Source organism: Xyrauchen texanus, chromosome 11, assembly GCF_025860055.1.
Source record: "Xyrauchen texanus isolate HMW12.3.18 chromosome 11, RBS_HiC_50CHRs, whole genome shotgun sequence".
In the NCBI taxonomy this organism is placed as follows: domain Eukaryota; kingdom Metazoa; phylum Chordata; class Actinopteri; order Cypriniformes; family Catostomidae; genus Xyrauchen; species Xyrauchen texanus.
In genome coordinates, this window is record NC_068286.1 from 27,584,608 (window position 1) to 27,603,765 (window position 19,158).

General features: G+C 36.5%; 1 protein-coding gene across 1 annotated transcript in view; it reads right to left on the reverse strand.

Moving 5' to 3' along the window:
* Window positions 1-19,158, reverse strand: part of LOC127651338 (glypican-6-like) — a 312,951-nt gene that overhangs the window by 26,687 nt on the left and 267,106 nt on the right. The window contains exon 3 of the mRNA XM_052137116.1: window positions 3,858-4,249. Coding sequence (XP_051993076.1) covers window positions 3,858-4,249 — 392 coding nt within the window. The remainder of the gene's footprint in view (window positions 1-3,857; window positions 4,250-19,158) is intronic.

Here is a 19,158-nt window from a genome sequence, read left to right on the forward strand (position 1 = left end):
GTAGTGATTCTGCACACCTGGCTCCTAATTAGGCTGATTAAGCCCCCGAGAAGGATAAGGCCGACCGGAGATGGCAGTATGTCAGAGAGAGAGTAATGGACAGCTGTCTGACACCTGTGTGTGTTTCCTTTTGGTTCAGAATTTCATTAAAATATTATTTGTATTATCAAGCTGGTTCTCACCTCCTCTTTCCATTGAACTATTTTACACATACTAAACCTAAAAGTATACTCTGCAGTTAAGCTGAACAGCTTCTTGAACACATAAACACAAACACTTATTACAAGTGTACATATTTGCTAAGAATAATGTGTAAAAAATGTGCAGGTTTGGTCTCCTGACCCTGAAAAAAAATAGCAATTCTGAACTACTTTCAAAACTCTGACATAGATAAAAACAAACAAAATTGAAAAACAATATTATTAAAATGTTTGGTGCAGGACATTACTAAAAGAATGTGGGTTAGGTACACTTTTGAAAACCCCTGAATATGAGCAAAAATAATAAGACAAGAAGATAAATTCCATTCATGTACTGTTTAGCATATTCAATTGATAAACTGTGTACTCCTTATTAAAATGTTAAAAGACTTTGAAGATTAATGCAATTACAGAACACAATGATTTTGTGCTAAAATGCGTATTATTAATACTAGACATTTTGTAGAAGTCATCAGTGTAATTACAGACAGATTGTTTCAAGTAGCTCAGGTCTGAAACATGCTGCAGCTCTCAGTTAAAGCTGAGGAAAACAGGGGGATGTTGAAGCACTCTTCAAGAACACTTCATTTAATGACAATTATATGTGATTACCAAAGTAATGCATGGAAGACTCTCCTAACTCCACTCAAGTCATTCGACACAATATAGCATTATCGTTGGTGAGGCGTGCTGTCATTGAGACTGAGTCCAACTCCATACAGAGAAAAGAGATTCTCTGAACCGGGATGCTCTTTTCCCAGTTGACCCGAAGCCCCAAGCCGCTGAGGTGCTTGAGCAAAGATTCGCCAGTCGTCGAGATAGTTGAGGATGCGGACGCTCACTTCTCTTAGTGGGCCAAGGGCTGCCTCTGCGACTTTCGTGAAGGCGCGAGAGGACAAGGACAGGTTGAAGGGGAGGACTTTGTACTTATATGCCTAACCCTCGAAGGCAAACCGGAGAAAGGGTCTGTGTTGCGAAAGGATCGAGACATGGAAGTACGCATCCTACAGGTCTACCGCCGCGAACCAATCCAGATGCCTGACGTTCGCTAGAATGCGTTTCTGCATGAGCATCTTAAACGGGAGCCTGTGCAGAGCCCGGTTCAGAACTTGCAGGTCGAGGATTGGCAGCAACCCACTGCCTTTTTTGGGTACGATGAAGTAGGGGCTGTAAAACCCCTTCTTCACCTCAGCTGGAGGGACAGGCTCTATCACGTCCTTTTGTAGGTGGGAGGCAATCTCCGCGCGCAAGGCAGCGGCGTTCTCGCCTCTCACCGCAAAGGGACCAAGGGAACTACACCATCAGACAGAACAGCGGGCGGGGCCTCGTGACGGGGCGGAGCCCGAGGTGCTGAGTCTAGAGACATCAACGCATTTACCTGGCTCCTTGTGACCGCTCCCGGAACAGCCTGGGCCGGGGGAGGAAGATTTTCGTCCTCGTAGCCCATGGAGACCATCAGATCAGGGGTGGATTTTTGCCACAGCTGGGTGCGCGGGGGCGGGAGGCTTGCCTCCGAGGCGGCATACCTGCCAGAGAGAGAAAACAGTGCCTGGTAGTCGTTAGAACGATGGCCGGGGAAACCGACTGTAAGGCCCAGGAAATGAGAAGACTGCTTTTTTTTCTTAGAATGTGGGTACCACGGCCCTTGGGGTATGCGGTAAGGTAAGAAAAGGAAATAAAGAACCTCCACCCGGCCCTCCACCAAGGGGAAGGAGTGGTGCTCTTACCAGCTCCTGTGCAGCGGGTCTCCTACTTCCTGGACTGCCCGTATCGGGGAACGCTTTGAAGCCTTTCTTGGGTTCTTGGCGACAAGCCATGAGACGGGTGGCGTCTGCTTTCTGCGGGTGGCTCGACACCGGGGCAAGCCTACTGGGGCGGGCTGTGGTGAAGCCAGCGTTGCTGCCGCAGGAGGACGCCCTTGGCGACAAACAGACGGGGGTGCGAGACATTGCGTCGTGCCGGGGCAGGATGTTTTGAATGGTCCCCATCTGTCTTTTAACCACTGAGGATTGCTGGGAGAAATCCTCTACGGTGCCGCCGAATAGGCCAAACTGGTTCGACCAAGTTGGGCCAAAGGTGGTGCTCCAGGACCACTAAGGTGGACATCATTGCTCGGAGGGCAAGACCAGTCACTGAGCGCAGCTCCTGCATAAATCTCGGGTCAGAACTACCCTCGTGCAGTTCTTTGAGTGCCACAGCTTGGTGCACTCGCAGAAGAGCCGTGGCGTGCAGGGTGGAGGCGGCCTGTCCAGCGGCACTGTAGGCTCAGTCGTGAGTGACGATGTAAACCCACGGGCCCTGGACGGGAGACTCGGACGGCTCCGCCAGGTGGCTGCGAGAGATGGAGATCAGTGGGGGGTTTCCCAGCGGAGAAGCTCCCATTGAAATCCCCAAATCGCCCCCATTGCTACCCAACCCCGCCTCATACCCGTGGGTCGAAGGACAGAGTTGGGGAGCCGCTGGGGTGGCTTTCCCTCTTACGAGAGAAAGCCGTGAATTTTTCCTTTCCTTTATTCTTTAGTTCCTTCCTTCCTACCATCCTTCTTTTAAATAGTAAATTAAACTAAAAGTCTACTTCCTGTTTGTGTTAACATCTCTCTTCAAAATTCTAAATATTTGCATTTGAGATGAATTAGTATCAGCTGTGGTCAAGTTATCAGTTCTTTGACTTGTTGCTTGTAGAAGCTGTTATAATAGGCTACCAACAAGAGAAGTAGTATGTTATTAAGTAAAAAATTGTGTTGTGTGTGTTTTTATTTTATTTTTAGGAAATGTCAATCATTCTCAAAATCATTCAGTAACCCATAAAAAAAAGCATAAAGATCCAGCAGAAAATTTGACTGAGACTAGGAATCAAAGATGCATCTGAGTCATGGAGAGAGCTGCTCGCTGCATCTGTCGGGCCGCTCACTTTTATCTTCCCTTCAGAAAATGTCTATCTGTCAGGGCATCTCCCTGATTCCTGATGTCATGACCCTTCCAGCACGCTGGCTGTCACATCAAACTGATCAATGTTGCTATGGTGTCAAGATATGCATTAACAGACATGAAAATACATTACCTAGTGGCCTTTAGAAAAATGATTTTAAAAAGTTAATAGCTTCTACCAATTATACAAAAGTAATGATTTATATTGCCTGAGGGAAAAGTGAAGTAAACAACATATTTTGTTAAAATCATTGCTCCGAATATTCGATGTATCATCGAGCACTATTGTCAAAGCTGAAGCATACAATTTCTGAACCAATAGTTTGACCAAACGGTATTGCAAAATGAATTGCTGTTTTCAAACAGATTGTTAGTAAAAACAGATTTTTTTTGGTTGTTGTGACAGTGTTGCTGTGTTGGGGCTGGATTTGGCGCTCAAACAAACAGAGGAATGTTTTGATATCACTTTTACATTTTTATGATAAATCAACCTACAAAGGGCTTACTTGTTAGTAGTTGAATCAGCATAATAAGACATGATACGAGAAATACCTTAAACATCTGAAAAATGACTCACTACTAGCACATATAGAAGAAAAAAAGCACAAGAAAATGTCTTCTTGTACAGTCTGAGTGGAGTTATTTATTCATGGAGGTCAGCGACCCACCTAGACGTCTAGTCAGAGACGAATAAGACCAGGAACAATGTTGGAAATGTAGAAGACTTACCTTCGCCACTCTGTTGGCCACTTCACGACCCACCATAAGTCCTTGAACGAACGAGCGAGCTGCAATAAAAGCCTTCGTGACCTGGGCTTTGAGTTTGCGTGGAACATCTCCAAAAGGTTTTAACTGGTCGGTATATTTGCTGATACACTCAAGATAGTCATCACTAAATGTGTACTGGGAGTTGAGCAGCTGAAACATTCGTTCAAGTAGTCTCGACCAGAAATCATTCAGCATTTCTTCAAGGTTGACATTGCCGCCGGTGTAGTAGCGTTTTAGCTCTGAGAACAGATCTTCAAATATTTCAGAGTTATGAGTGTACAGTTTGCCATATGTGCGTGCAAACATGTCGTTGAGTGACTTTTCTGAGTTGTCCAGCAACTCCAGGAAAAATTCTGAAAGAGAGAAAAGTAAATAGAAGATGTTAGACATGATAAATATATTATATATACAAATACACAGTGAGGCCCAAAAGCATGAGACCATATTGAATATCTAGGATTGTATTATTATAATTCTTATTATTTAAACCTGAAAACAAAAAACAAAAAATAATAATATATATATTTTAAAAGAAATGTAAAACAAAGAAATTGTCACGAACCCCGCTCCCTCGCTCCGCCCCCTCGAGCTTCCACGCTCGTTCCGCCCCCTCGAGCTCGCACGCTCGTTTTGCTCCCTTGAGCTCGCACGCTCGTTTTGCTCCCTCGAGCTTCCACGCTCGTTTTGCTCCTACGAGCTCTCATGCTCGTTAGCAGGTCTCCCTCCTCGGGCTCACATGCCCGCTCCCAATCGCCAGAACATTATGTACACCTGCACTCGTCTCAATCTCCACATTAGTTTCACCTGTACTCGTCTCATCACCTTTCATTGTTTACATCTGCACTTTCCCCTATATATATCACTGCCCTTTCGTCTCACGCCTGTTGGTTATTGTATTTAGTTTCCCGTGTCTTTGTCCCCCGCTAGTCTCGTCTAGTTTTGAACTCCTCTAGTCCTCCTCTTAGCTTGCCAGCTCCCCTTGTTCCCCTGTCTTTTGCTCCCCACTAGTCCCGTCTAGTTACTCTGATCCTGTTTCCCGACCCCCCCACTCTCGTTGACCACTGTCTCCCGGATTTGCCCCTTTACTCCACTTTGATTCCCCGGCTTTTGACCCTACGCTTCCCTCGACAACTCTTCTCTGGATTTACCCTGTTTGTACTTTTGCCTGCACTGCTATTAATAAAAGCAGTTTCCTCCGACATTGTGACTGTCTCATCTTGTGTGTGTGTGTGTGCGGGTTACAGAAATATTATGGCACAAATTAAAGAGGAAATATTTAAGATTCTGCACAATTTCTAAGCAAAAAGAAACTCTGAAATTCATTAGTTTTTCAATTCAACTTTTCACTCATATTTATTGTGATAAATATGACTATGAATATAATTTACAATAAAATATACCCCACTGTATATATGGGTCATTGACATAAAAGGCTGTCTGAGGTGATACAACTTCTGTATTTCATTTAAAACAATTATGTCATGTTCGTAGAAATGCAATCTGTGTCCAGTTTCGTTTTACATTTTTTTAACATGTCTTTGTTTTACTATAAAATATATATATATATATATATATATATATATATATATATATATATATATATATATATATATATAACCATCAAGTAAAAAGTATTCAAATATTTTTGTGCACCTTGATACATGTGAGTGTGCACAGCGTAATCATATATATATATATATATATATATATATATATATATATATATATATATATATATATATATATATATGATTTAAATGTATATCTTGGTAAATACAATTTATAATTATATATTTTGAATTTATGCATATATAATATTTTATAATATAAAATAAAATATGCATTTAAACTTTTACAAACCTGTAGAGAAGAAGAAAAAGGGTTCATTTATGGACATTTACTGGGATATATTCAATTGACGTTCAACTGGATTAAGTTGATTAGATTAAAGTAAGGTACTTAAAAAAATACATTGATATTACCATTATTTTAGTCAACAAACTAGGTGTTATCATGTACTTTTCCTGGTATATTTTAATGGTAAAACAATGTCATTGTTTTTTTACAAGGAATAGGCTATACACAATTTAAGTATAGAAAATAAAGATGCCTCAAAACAGCTATATGAAAACCACAAAGAAATAATGATCCTAAAAGAAGTTATACCAGCAATACTCTCCAAAGACTATTTTCTCACCTTGTTATATCACATACTTTGATATATAGTGGATATCAAAGTATGTGATGCAGAGAGAGCTGCTTCTGAAATACTGCCAGTCTAACATATGGCACTCAAATTAACGACCTGCTTTAACTTTATCAGCTGGAAGCAAGATTTATAGAAGGGCACTGCTGACAGTGTCTGCTCACTGGGACACAGGCTGGCTAGTCTTTCAGATGCATATTTAGCAGTTCATGATCTGAAGTTCAGATTATTTTCAAACAGAGTTGCTGACTGTTTGTTCTCAAAGAGAGAATATTTAGATTCTAAAAAAAGCTGTACAACTCCATTAAGATGTGACATTTGGTCCTTCATCAAGATATTTGAGGTTCAAAACAAGTTAATTTGTTGCATTACCACAGATAATCATTTTGACTTTTTCCTTGATTCGTGATAACAAATAAAATTTTGTTTATAGTAAATGTACTTACAAAGGAAGTCAATGGGGCAAGTCATTCTGAGGGTTTGAAAGCATCAATGTAAAACTCGTATTTTTGTTAAAACAGCTTTTAAATTTTTCAATGTAAAACATATGTTATTTGAGATGTAATGTTGTTTAAATTGTGTTTTTTTAACAATGGGAATACTATTCTAGGCAGATGAACGTATGTTTAGATATAACTAAAATAATATCTGTGGCTGGATTTTCTCGTTGTAAATAGTTTTTTACTAATAGTGATTTTACAGAGTTCACCGGCATTGCATGGTCATGACATGAGATGAAAAATTGTAGTAGTTGTCATAACATGACTACAGTACTACATCAATACGTACCTCACCCCATTGACTTCTATTAAAAGTGCATTCCAAAACTCAGTTTTCTGAATGATTGGTCAAAATTATTTTCTAACTTAAATTGAAACCAAAGCATTCCTTTAACTCTCATGACAAACTGTCTGACAAATTAAGAAAAGCTAAACTTGATTTTACGCAGTTATGAACTCTTCAATGCTTTACGTTCAAGTTATTCTGAATTTTTCGTAATTTGCGAAGGATAATTAGTTGTATTATTGGGTCAACTGCTCACATAATGAAAAGTTTCATTAAATTAGATTGATTTCAATGCAACTTAGTTTTCCCTCTTTTGAAAAAGACCCAGCAAAATCGTAATTACCTTCTCATTATACTCACAGAGGTTGTTGATTATGTTAAACAACTTATCCATTGCTCAACGCTGAAACGTCTCTTTATCATTCAGATAAGTACAATAGAGTAAATCAAGCAAACACCCTACAGCCGCCACAGCAAAACACAGCCTGTAACCTTAACCTGATATAACCCAATGGATTAATTTGCTCTTTCACTGAGAGACAGAAAGAGAGACAGTGAATTCAAGATCATGTTCTTCTGGTGACACACTTTTCTAACTGACTGTTTGTGTGGCTGACATTGTGCTAATTCTGTTCTTCTTGACTGGTTTTGCTTCAGGACACAGATTTTTACATTGGGTATTAAGTGGGGACCCCAAAAATAATTATCATACAGCACTAAAATGTCAAATCAAACATTGAAATGTATTAATACCATGAACTGAAAATGCCCAACAATATACAAAATCATTGAGTGTTTGATTTCTAAATGTCTCTTGAGTTACTTTAAAAATAAAACATAATGCTTTGAAGATGATCCTTTACATTATCAACAACTTAAATGTGCTTACTAGATTAAAGACCCTTGGTAACAGTTATAATCTATATTAAAAAAAATGTCACCCTTTTTTTCTCATTGAATATTTCTGTAAAATCAATTTACATCTCAGAAATATGTCACGTTACAAAAGTAAATGTTGCCATGTTACCTTAAATTTTGTATTAGTCCTGTTAAATCCTAACATCGTGAAATGAAATTTTTAGATAATTGGATTTCTTACAGATAAAGACTTTTTAAGATGTTACAGAGCTCATTTCTGTGTTCATCTGTTAGTTTCTTGAAATGAACCCTGTGGACTAATTACTTGGCCTGTACTGTCATCTCTTTATGAAAACTTATATCTTCAATCTTGTCAGAGTCACATTAGAGTGCACTTATTAATATTCAAATAGCTTTTTAAGAGCTCATTACAGATAAGCAATGAGGGAGATATTAAGGGGGTGGGGGGTAAATACCCACACACAAAAATGCACAACACCTCAAACTTTCTTAAGGACCTTCTTTGGTAGCTGTAAAATATTTAATATACGCACAAATATTTGTAAAATATTTAATATACGCATAAATTAATGATCTTTAGTGATTTCTCAGTGATGCCATCTGACCAGATTAAGGGACAAATCGCATCCCATACTGAATCAATTGTATATGAATGCGGAGGATCACAAAAAACAGGACTTTTATTTTGAAGTGTTATTATTTTTAAATGAGTTTATGTTCTGAAAAGTGGCACAAAGTAACACTTGTGGTGTTCCCTGTCAAATCTAACCATTGTGTCAAAGAAAACTGGCCTAAGCCTAATTACACAATTACAGAGTCATATAAAGAACATTTCATGGAACATAAATACCAACACTGTTCATATTTCTGTTATACTATATATAATCAACAAAAAAACAAATCAATGAACACCTGGTGGTTTTGTGTCCTCCTGCACATGACTGACAATAGCTTTTTGCATGTGCCTTGCAAATGTGTGCTCTGCATTTGAAACACAAATTGCTTGATGAAAGAAAGATTCTATTGGAAATGGGTCACTGTGGGGAAAAGACAGTTCTGGTGTGTGTGTGTGTGTGTGTGTGTGTGTGTGTGTGTGTGTGCATGTGTGTGTGTGCGTGTTTGTCTGTGTGTGTGTGTGTGTGTGTGTGTGTGTGTGTGTGTGTGTGTGAGCGTGTATTTATCACTTTGTGGGGACCAAATGTCCCCATAAGGATAGTAAAACCCGAAATTTTTGACCTTGTGGGGACATTTTGTTGGTCCCCATGAGGAAAACAGCTTATAAATCATTCTAAATTATGTTTTTTGAAAATGTAAAAATGCAGAAAGTTTTCTGTGAGGGTTAGGTTTAGGGGTAGGGTTAGGTTTAGGGGATAGAATATAAAGTTTGTACAGTATAAAAACCATTATGTCTATGGAAAGTCCCCATAAAACATGGAAACACAACATGTGTGTGTGTGTGTGTGTGTGTGTGTGTGTGTGTGTGTGTGTGTGTGTGTGTGTGTGTGTGTGTGTGTGTGTGTGTGTGTGTGTGTGTTTGGTAATGTTGGATGGATGAATGGATGTTGGATCAAGTTCAGGGTAGGATAAAGTTCATCTCTGTGAAAAAGAAAGCATGTGTTTGTTTGTGTGGACGTGAGCATGTGTATGTTTGTGTGTGTATGCACGTGTGTGTGTGTGTATGTGCACGTACACAGGTCCGAGGCCTTTATGTTTGCAAGCACACATGCACAAATGTGAACATGAACATGATGAACATGCACCTGAACACTCAATTGTTTTCTTATTTTTTTAACTCCCCCATTCATTCTCAATGGCACCACACCACAAGTGTGACTGTAAAATAAAAGCATTTCAAAACAAACTCCTGGTTAAACATTAAAGCACATTAGTGTGATAAATAGTACAGAATATTTTCATATTTTATTTAATATTGCCAACATTTTCTACAAACAATGCTTTTTTCACTCAAAAACTCAGGTCAATAAAGCATACGATCAGTAAGTTCCAAAAAGAAATATAAAACTTGTGTTAGTTGAAAGAAAACAAGTTGACAAAAAGATATATATACAAGCAAGAGTGTGATATGCCCCTGTTTCAGCACTGCTGTGATTTGCCCCCAGGCACGAGGCCATAGGTAATCACAGAAGTGCTGATTTAGGGCCATATGATGATTGCGAGTGTGATATTGCTTATATATAACCGTTCAATGAACAAGTAAATACAATTTATTTGTTTGGAAAAACTGAGTATGGTCATAAAAACTAATTTGTGCATGGAACTACTTTATTACGTGGCGGATCAGAATCTGCCATTGCTGGTTCAAACCAAATGATGCATCTAAGCATACGTTAGTAATTGAAAAATTTTACTTCAGAAATAGTATCATGGCTTCGGCTGTTTCTAACATGTTATTGGATAAACAAGGATGGATTGGGGGAGAGAGAGAGAGAGAGAGAGAGAGACAGAGACAGTGTGTGTGCAATCACCTATTGCCACACCCAAGCAGAGATGCTGTCAGCTTTCTGAAGATCAGCTTTCTCATTGGAAAAGTAGTCGTCCAAGCGGTGGTATTTCTCCCTATTTCGTGGTAGCAGGTGTGCAAGTGTGTTTCACTATAGAAACCTCTGCCTTTTTGAACAGTGTGTCCACCCCAATGTGGTAAGTCCGATAAGAGGTAAGCACCTTCAGTTTGTGTAATTAATCAGTCTGTTGTGTCTTTCAGCTGTGATGAGCCATAATCCTGAAGTTGTTCGTTAAAGCCGTTTAAAGATATTTCCTAACTTTAGAAGTGTAGTAGTAATACAAGTGATCGCGGAGTGCTATATGTACACATAAAAAAATTATCTTTTGCCACCACCTGCTGTCTAACATATATAATGTAAAAAAGACAAACAGTAGCTCTTAACACATATGGACTACTCTTACACTTTAGTTTACACGAACACGAGCAGAGTGATACACACAGTGAAGCATCCGAGTGTTGATGGTGTCAGACCAGCAGTGCTCATGGAATGTCTCTCGTCCAATGAGATTTAAGGACCGGAACTAACTGTTGTATATAATCCAATATTTGGTGATAATATAGCATAACAAGAGATTTATAAGCAATATTTAATAGGCTGGTAATTTTTTTACGGAACCACCAAATTAGGTATCATAAGTTTTCCGAAAATGCAGAGAGAAATGTCTTAATTTCAACATTTTTGTTGATGTATTTTCAATTGCTTTCCACTCCTAATTCATCTACAAACGAATAGAGAGAAATTAAAAGATTATCCAATCAGAATTTATTCCTTTGTGTTTATAAGCATAGCATGACAGCTGTATCACAATTCACATGCCCGAAGCAGAGCTCATTAGCCAAAGCAACGTGTGAGTCTCCACCATGTTAATCCTTCAGAATTTCTACAGAATTTGTTAACGGAAAAGTGAATAGCCATCTAATGTCAGATTGTCAGATTCATCAGCCAATCAGATTGATTTATTTCTTCTTGGTGGGTGTGGTCTTTAGGATGTGTCCCGGTCAAGGCCTTCTAGAGTACCTAATTCAATAGTGAAGAGCGCGAGATCAAGCTGACGAGTTGGCTGTCATCACTGCCACTATCGCCATTGAGAAAGAGATCCTTATGGCTTTAAAACCCCGATATGTTCTGCATGATTGTGTCATTATTTAATATATTAAACAGGAAAGGAGGGCTGATTTTCAAGTAAATTGGTAAATGCTTTTTGCATTGTTATAGCAACATCTGGAATTTTCCAAGTGTTAATTAGGCCGGCTTGAGCATTCAGTGTCATTTCAAGTTTTGAAAATAACGTGTACGCTGACAAAACAAAATGTATTGCAAGCAACATTTAGATCACAAATATTATTAAATAACTTTTTTCAGGTATTATAGACCTCCTTAGTAGATTCATATGAACAATTCTGATTTTTGAATGTCAGTTAGGGAGACGTTCATTTCACAAACAAATCATGCTGCAGTTAAAATTAGGCTTCCTTGAGCATTAAGTGTCATTTCAAGTTTTGGCTTTCGTGCGTGGACGTGTTTTAAAAATGGCAATTGGTATTATTAGATGGCTGTGACGTAATGTATGATGTCCAAAGGCATAGGGTGTATTATTCATTGTGAAACAGTGTTTTCTTAATGGCATGAATCACACTGAAGGCCTAGACTAACTGCCCTTTTTTATGTGTATCATTTAAATGTTTGGCCTAAAAACAAAATTATTTTTGCATCTGATTATACTCCTCCTGGTTATTAAAATGGACGCCTTACATAAACTAAATGTTCTTGTTTTATGGATATTTTGACATTTTTACTAGAAAACAAGACATACTTATTGACTAAAAATATTATTTTGTTGCAGTATGCTATGTTTTGAAATGTGATACTAGTGTACTTCTTGCTACATAGAGAAAGTAATAGAAACATTACATTGATAATTGTACATTTTTACTGTACTTATTTTTATGTATGTAAAATGGTAAGCAACCTGCAACAAATATTTCAAAGAAGTATAAATGCACAACACCTCATGCAGTCTTCATGACATGGCCTTGTTTGGTAACCATAAAAGAATTAAATGTTCAGAATGTCTATTACTATTGTACCGCTTAATGCATACTTTGCAGTATGTAGTATTAATTGCCCCTACTATTTTACAGCACTGTTTTTAAGTATGTGAATCAGCCTGAAATATGGAACAATACAATTTCCAACAGTTATATGCTACAAAGTTGTAATTATGTTGAGCGTTTAAATCTGTGAGCTAAACATCTCGGAATGTATACACGGTTATTTTGCATTGTTAATAACATAATATTCATGTCTAATCTCCTAGCAGTGAGATCAAATTAGTAATTTAGTATGAGTGATTAAAACTTTAAATATTTTAATATTAAAATTTAGTATGAGTAAAGAAAAAGATTACAGTTGATATTACTTCCAAAATTAGTTTTTATGAACAGACAGCAGAAAAGGTAAGAGTATGCTATCCCAATCATAGCCTAAAACTATACAATGACAAACAAATCATGTGATGCAGATATATCATATACTGTATATATATATATATATATATATATGAACTGTTCTCATTACGAGTCCCTGGTCTCTCACTCCACTTTCGCCGCAGTTGAGTAACCCATGATTACCTCTTCAGTTATTTATGTAATACATGCCCCAAGCGCTTCAGTATAGTGCAGACAGTCCCTTTATTATTTTAAAAAGGGAGTCAAGGACAAGCCCAGATTCTGACAGTCACTGTTAAAAGTAATTGTTCTAAGAGACTCTCGGTTCAGTGTGTTCATATTATACATGACAACTTGTTTCTGAATGAGTGCGGCTGTGAATAAAACTCTACACACTCATCAAACGAAAATTTCTTTCCAGCAAATAGCAAGCACAAGGTCCCATTTAGCGTGCGTTCTTGTGTAACTGATTAAACCATATATTAAACTTGTTATTATAAACCTTTTTCACAGATAGTGATGACATGTTTCCACCTAATTTAGCACCATGAAACTAGTGAACTTTACATTTTATTATAATATACAACATTTTATATTATTTATTTATTTTTCTTTTTTATTATTCAGTGTAAATTTATAACATTACTTTTTCTGTTACATTAATGTATATTACTGTAAATTTGTGGGAACAAAATCACAGGAATTTTCTTTTTGCAGTTTGCAAATGAGAAAGCAAAAATAATGTTATCCAGCTACAAAGGTTTTCCCCACTACAGTTTACTTCTGTGTTTCAAATCAAGAAATGTAAAAAACAGTCCATTCAGGTAACTACATGTAGCTATATACTGGCTTTAAACGTCAGTTTAACTAACTTTAAATCAATACGAAATAAAAATAACTCGATTTACTTTCTTAAGGCTCATTCACTGTCATATTGTGATTCAAAATGTTTTTCAAAGAAGACATTTTTTGTCCCAGGGTTTTGATGTATTATAATGTATGCTAGTAGTGTCTTTACCTTGGAAAATGTCATATTACGAAATTTAAATATGTTGGCATCTAATGCTGGGAATTGAAATAGTTGTATATCAAATTACCATGGTATTACCATCTACCATGTATCATCCACACACACACACACACACACACACACACACACACACACACACACACACACACACACATGGAATTTGGCCTCTTATCAAATGCATCCAGTACATGCAGAAATACAACAGCTAGACACAGAGTTACAGGATAAGATGTGTTTCTATACAGAAAGGTGCAAGTGAAAATATTATTGATTAAGGTAGCATGATTTTACATGTTTGCTTTTTTCAATGCACATATGTATTGCAACTATACTGTGTTGAACTAAACTGTAATATACTATACCATGGCTTTGATAAATGTCATGTGAATATGTATTTTATGTGCTTTGTCTATGACAGTATGCTCTGTGCATCTGCGGTTTAATGACTAAAGTAGCTTATATGTAGTAAGCTACTTTTGGCGTGTAGCTTGTAGAGTATCTTGCTACTTTTTTCTGAAGTGTAGCTTTTAGTTTAGCTGAACAATTTTTTCTGTCGAGTAGTTGGTAGCTTAGCTAGCTAAATGTTTTGAGTAAGTTGCCCAACACTGAGTACTTTTTACGGTAAATTATTGTTTAAAATACGGTAAAAAACAATAATTGGGCGTTCCCAGAATTCCCTGCATGACCCATAATATTTCGTTATATTTTATGGGAATAGTTATGTTTCTGTAAAATATACAGACAAATTATTCAAAATTACATCCAATTAAGCCTGAAACATGGTTACCGTATTTTTTATGGTGAATTTCTGGCAACCACAGCTGCCAGTTTTTTACTGTAAATTTAACAGGATTGTTTACAGTGTAAAATTACCACAGGTAAAAAAAAAATATTATTATTAAAATTTGTCACCATCAAGAGTTTATTTATTTAGCTAGCCACTCCATGTGGAGGAATAAAAAGCTCTGAATATTTTAATGTATTTCACTCAAATGACCTACATCATTGAGGGGAAAATAATGAAGGATGGTAGAACACTGAATTATGTATCAGCTGCTACATTAAGGTTTACTTCTATGTTATGATTAACACAGCCATACAGCCAATCTCTCTCTCTCTCTCTCTCTCTCTCTCTCTCTCTCTCTCTCTCTCTCTCTCTCTTACATGAGCTGTTTCAGTATCATGAAAAGGGCAGAATAAATGAATGACTGAATTATGAAAATTTCCTCGACTGGAACAGAAACTAGTAGACACCAAGTTAAACCCATGAAGGCCATGCTAAAACTTGTATAAGCATTCTTTGCTGTCTTCGTGATCTAATCCATTCAACTATGCATTGGCTGCAACATTAATAACTTCGTGGACAGTTTTTTCAATCAGGTCAATAAATGATACATTTTGAAGTATTAAGCCATGCCATGTCTTAAATCCAGAGAAAAATATTGGTTCCAAAGACAGATGAGCATTGCAAAACAAAAAAAACAACTTTGTATTATTGTTATCTTGTTTTCCAGTAATTTAAACATTCTTAAAACAAGATCCGTTAACTTGAGAAGCAAAATTAAATCGTCTTGTTTTCAGAAAACTATAACAAAATGTATTAACTTTTCTTTTTATATATAAATATATACAAATATATATATCTTTTTATATTTTTATATATAAAAAGAAAAGTGTATATATATATATATATATATATATATATATATATATATATATATATATATATATATATATATATACTTTTCTTTATATATATATATATATATATATATTTATTTCTAACCACATTAGCAAATAGTTTTTTCTTGTTTTAAGCATAAACCCCATCAAATTGCATTAGATTTCTCTAAAAACAATACTTAATACCTTTTTTGCTTCTCAGGAAATCTTTTCTTGTTTTACATATGTTTAGATATCTTTACATGAAAATAAGACAAAACTCTCAGTAAGTGCTGTGTGGGATATTCCTACTTAAGAACTCGGACTTCTATCCATATGCGACATTCCTAACATTCGTAAGATAACATTTAAGGAAACAAAATGGCAATGCTACAGTTAGCTTTCCATTCTCCTGGCACCCAAACTACGATAAATTATATGATGCTAGCATTGGTTCTGCAGGTGTATGACTACCATACTGGAAAGACCAGCTTAAACCAGTCTAAGGTTGTTTGCTGGTCCTAGCTAGGTTAAGCTGGTTTAAGCTTAAAATCCCTCTTAAATCACCATACCTCACTCAAATAATGAATTGTGTAATGTTTTTGAATAAATAAATAAAACTTAAAATATTACTTAATTCAATTTGATAGAATATTGTTAGGAAATGTAAATGTGTAAATCGTAATAATATAAATGTTTTAGAGTGCAGACCAGCTTGATCAGTGGAAACCAGCCTGGTGGCCAGCTAACACCAGCAATCTACCAAAGACTGGTTGTATAAAATGTGTTGTTTTTTCAGCATCATTAACATAAACAGGTTTTATTATCATGTACAAATGTAATGCTGGAACTGTGATTTATAAATGCATTTTATTTGCTAAAAGTTAATATTCATCATTAACTGTACATTGAGGTGCAAGTTGAAAAATCTCTGGTGAACTCCATTTGTTCACAACATCATGTCACTCTATAGAGGCTGTTTTTATTCTCCATCCGTTTCAGTATCAAAGACTTTAATGTGATCTGTCTCCATGGATCACTGTATTGAAAATGAGAGAGGTCCAAGGGGGGTGAAACTATGCAGACTTAGGTGAGTGACCTCAATAATCATAATTAACTGAGCCTCACACAGGCTAATTGAGAGTGGAGGAAATCATTTGAAAGGCCATTACCTACATGTCACATACAATCACATCATCTTTCTTATATTTAAACTCTGTGAACATAATCTAAAGGGTGAAATGTGGAGAATTTATTGTTAGCATACAGCAATAATGAACAGATAATTTTACCTGGTAATATTATTATACAGTAATAATGTAACATTATAAAGAGTTAAACAAATAGAAAAACGTTTGCCACTATAGAAATGTATTGAAATTTATGTAATCTAGTCTAATCTATACTGTGGTACTGTTTAATTTCCATATTCAAATACCACAATATTTAAATTATGCAGTGTGAATAACAGCAGCATATATATATATATATTGTTATGTTTTAGCATGGTATATTTTCATGGTAATACCACAGTACTCTTGTTGTAAGGGTCAACCAGTAATAAATATAAAGATAAAATAGTAATTATAAAGCAGGGGTGTCGTTATGATTTTGGGGCCCAAATATGACCAGGTTTTGTGAGATTTACCCAGTTATACCTTACACTGTATCTTGTCCTCTAACAGACTTATACAGTAAAATATTACAACACAAGTTTCCTTAGAAACAAGCCAATAATTTCCATAATTTCCCAGTTATCAAGCATTCGCTGGGAGTGGTTATCCCATGCAGAGTTGTGAACTCAACTCATGCTGTACGATAAGCTGAAACTCAGGAGATGATTCAGATGGTCTGAAACATAACAACTGTGTATTTATCATAATTTTAAATTATGCAAGGCTCAATATACATTGTTCCAAATTGTATGGCACCACAAGCAGCAGTGCTTTTTAAATACAGCTTTATAAACAAGCTTGTCCATCTCTTCTCCAGTCAATCATCACCATAGTAACAGCTCAGAAAGTTTGGATCAGTATAATACAAACTAAGCACACTAATCACACCTACAGTTATTTAATACACATTCAAATATATTAACAGCCCAGGCAACAGATACAGCACTAGGAATAATAGAGAGAATATTATATCCAAAATAAACATATAAAACATACATTGAACAACATCACTGTTATATCACTGTTAGGTTCCCAGTTAGGTAAACCTAAATATAAATCTCTCTGAATGAATATAATTGTGGTGTAGCATGTATTTATATATGTGCAGATGTATGAAAACCTTCAAATGACTATAAAATTAACAATATGGATGCATATTTTACACACTAGACTGTAAAAATTGGTAATGTGCAATTTATACTTTAAGGGTTTAATAAAAAAATAAAAAAATAAATAACTGTTAAGTTGAAATCTACCACACAAAGCATATTTTGTAGTTTATCTGACAAAACATTTTGACAGTGTTCAAAGAGGGAAGACAACAAATAAATAGTGTCTCAGTTATGTACATAACCTTGGTTCCCTGAGAGGGAATGAGACACTGTATATGAATGCTATGGGACACCATCCAAGTGTCATGTGGTGCAAAGCCCTTATAAAATCGTGCCAATTTATTGGCTGATGGTGCTTAAGTGACACCCTTAGGGAGCTACATCACAGGCTCCATAAAGGTGCTGGCTTTCACGGCATCGGGTTAGATTTTCTGCAAGAGGCACAAGCCTATGCAGTTACTATGGCCAGCTACGTAGAGTCTCATTCCCACTCAGGGAACCAAGGCTACATATGTAACTGAAATGTTCCATTTCGTAGGAACTTGATGCTGTGTATGAATGCTATGGGAATGATATACATAAATGGCATGTTAAAAGTAGCTGCCAACTGTCTAAGGCAATGTGGTAAGCATACAACGACGCATAAGCAAGCTAAAGCATCTGAATAAAATAATTATGGATTTACTCCTGTTCCAACAGAGAGAACCTGGGAAGCAGGAGTCAAACCCTCGTCCAGATTATAAAATCTAACAAATGTTGGTGGAGAGGACCACCTTGTCACCATACAAATGTCCTCAAAGGACGCATCTCTAACCAAAGCTCATGAGGATGCCATACTTCTCATAGAATGGGCTGGAAAACCTGATGGCGAAGGTAAACCTTGCACTTCAAAAACACTCAAAATTGCAATAAGCTTATGAGACTTACTTGAACACCGAAACACCTCTGTTGCGGCCACCAAAGCAAACAAACAACTGCTTTAACTTACTCCATTGGCTAGTACGGTCAACATAAATTTGCATCCCCCAAAGCATATGTAACCTTTCATGCTGAAGGGTGAGGGTCAAAATCCCTTGGCTCTTCAGATATATAAATACATATATATATATCCTTTTATATCAATATCTATCTATATTCTGTTGCTTAACTTCTTTAATAAAGTGATGAATTAACTATATGCATGATCACATAATCAATTCTATTTTCTTATGCATAACTGAAATATACTTTGAATCATATGTGTGTTGGAATGTTAACTAGTGTCTTTTAAGGAACATTCCAGAGTCTCTCTCTCTGTCCTGCCCGTAGTCTGAAGGTCCTTTGGGGATAAGCTTAGCTGTGATGAGAGGGGCAGGGAGAATGTTAAACATATGTTCTGTGTTTGATCGTTACTTTTCTGTGATTAAGTATATGGTTTAAAGTCCTATGCAATACTACCTG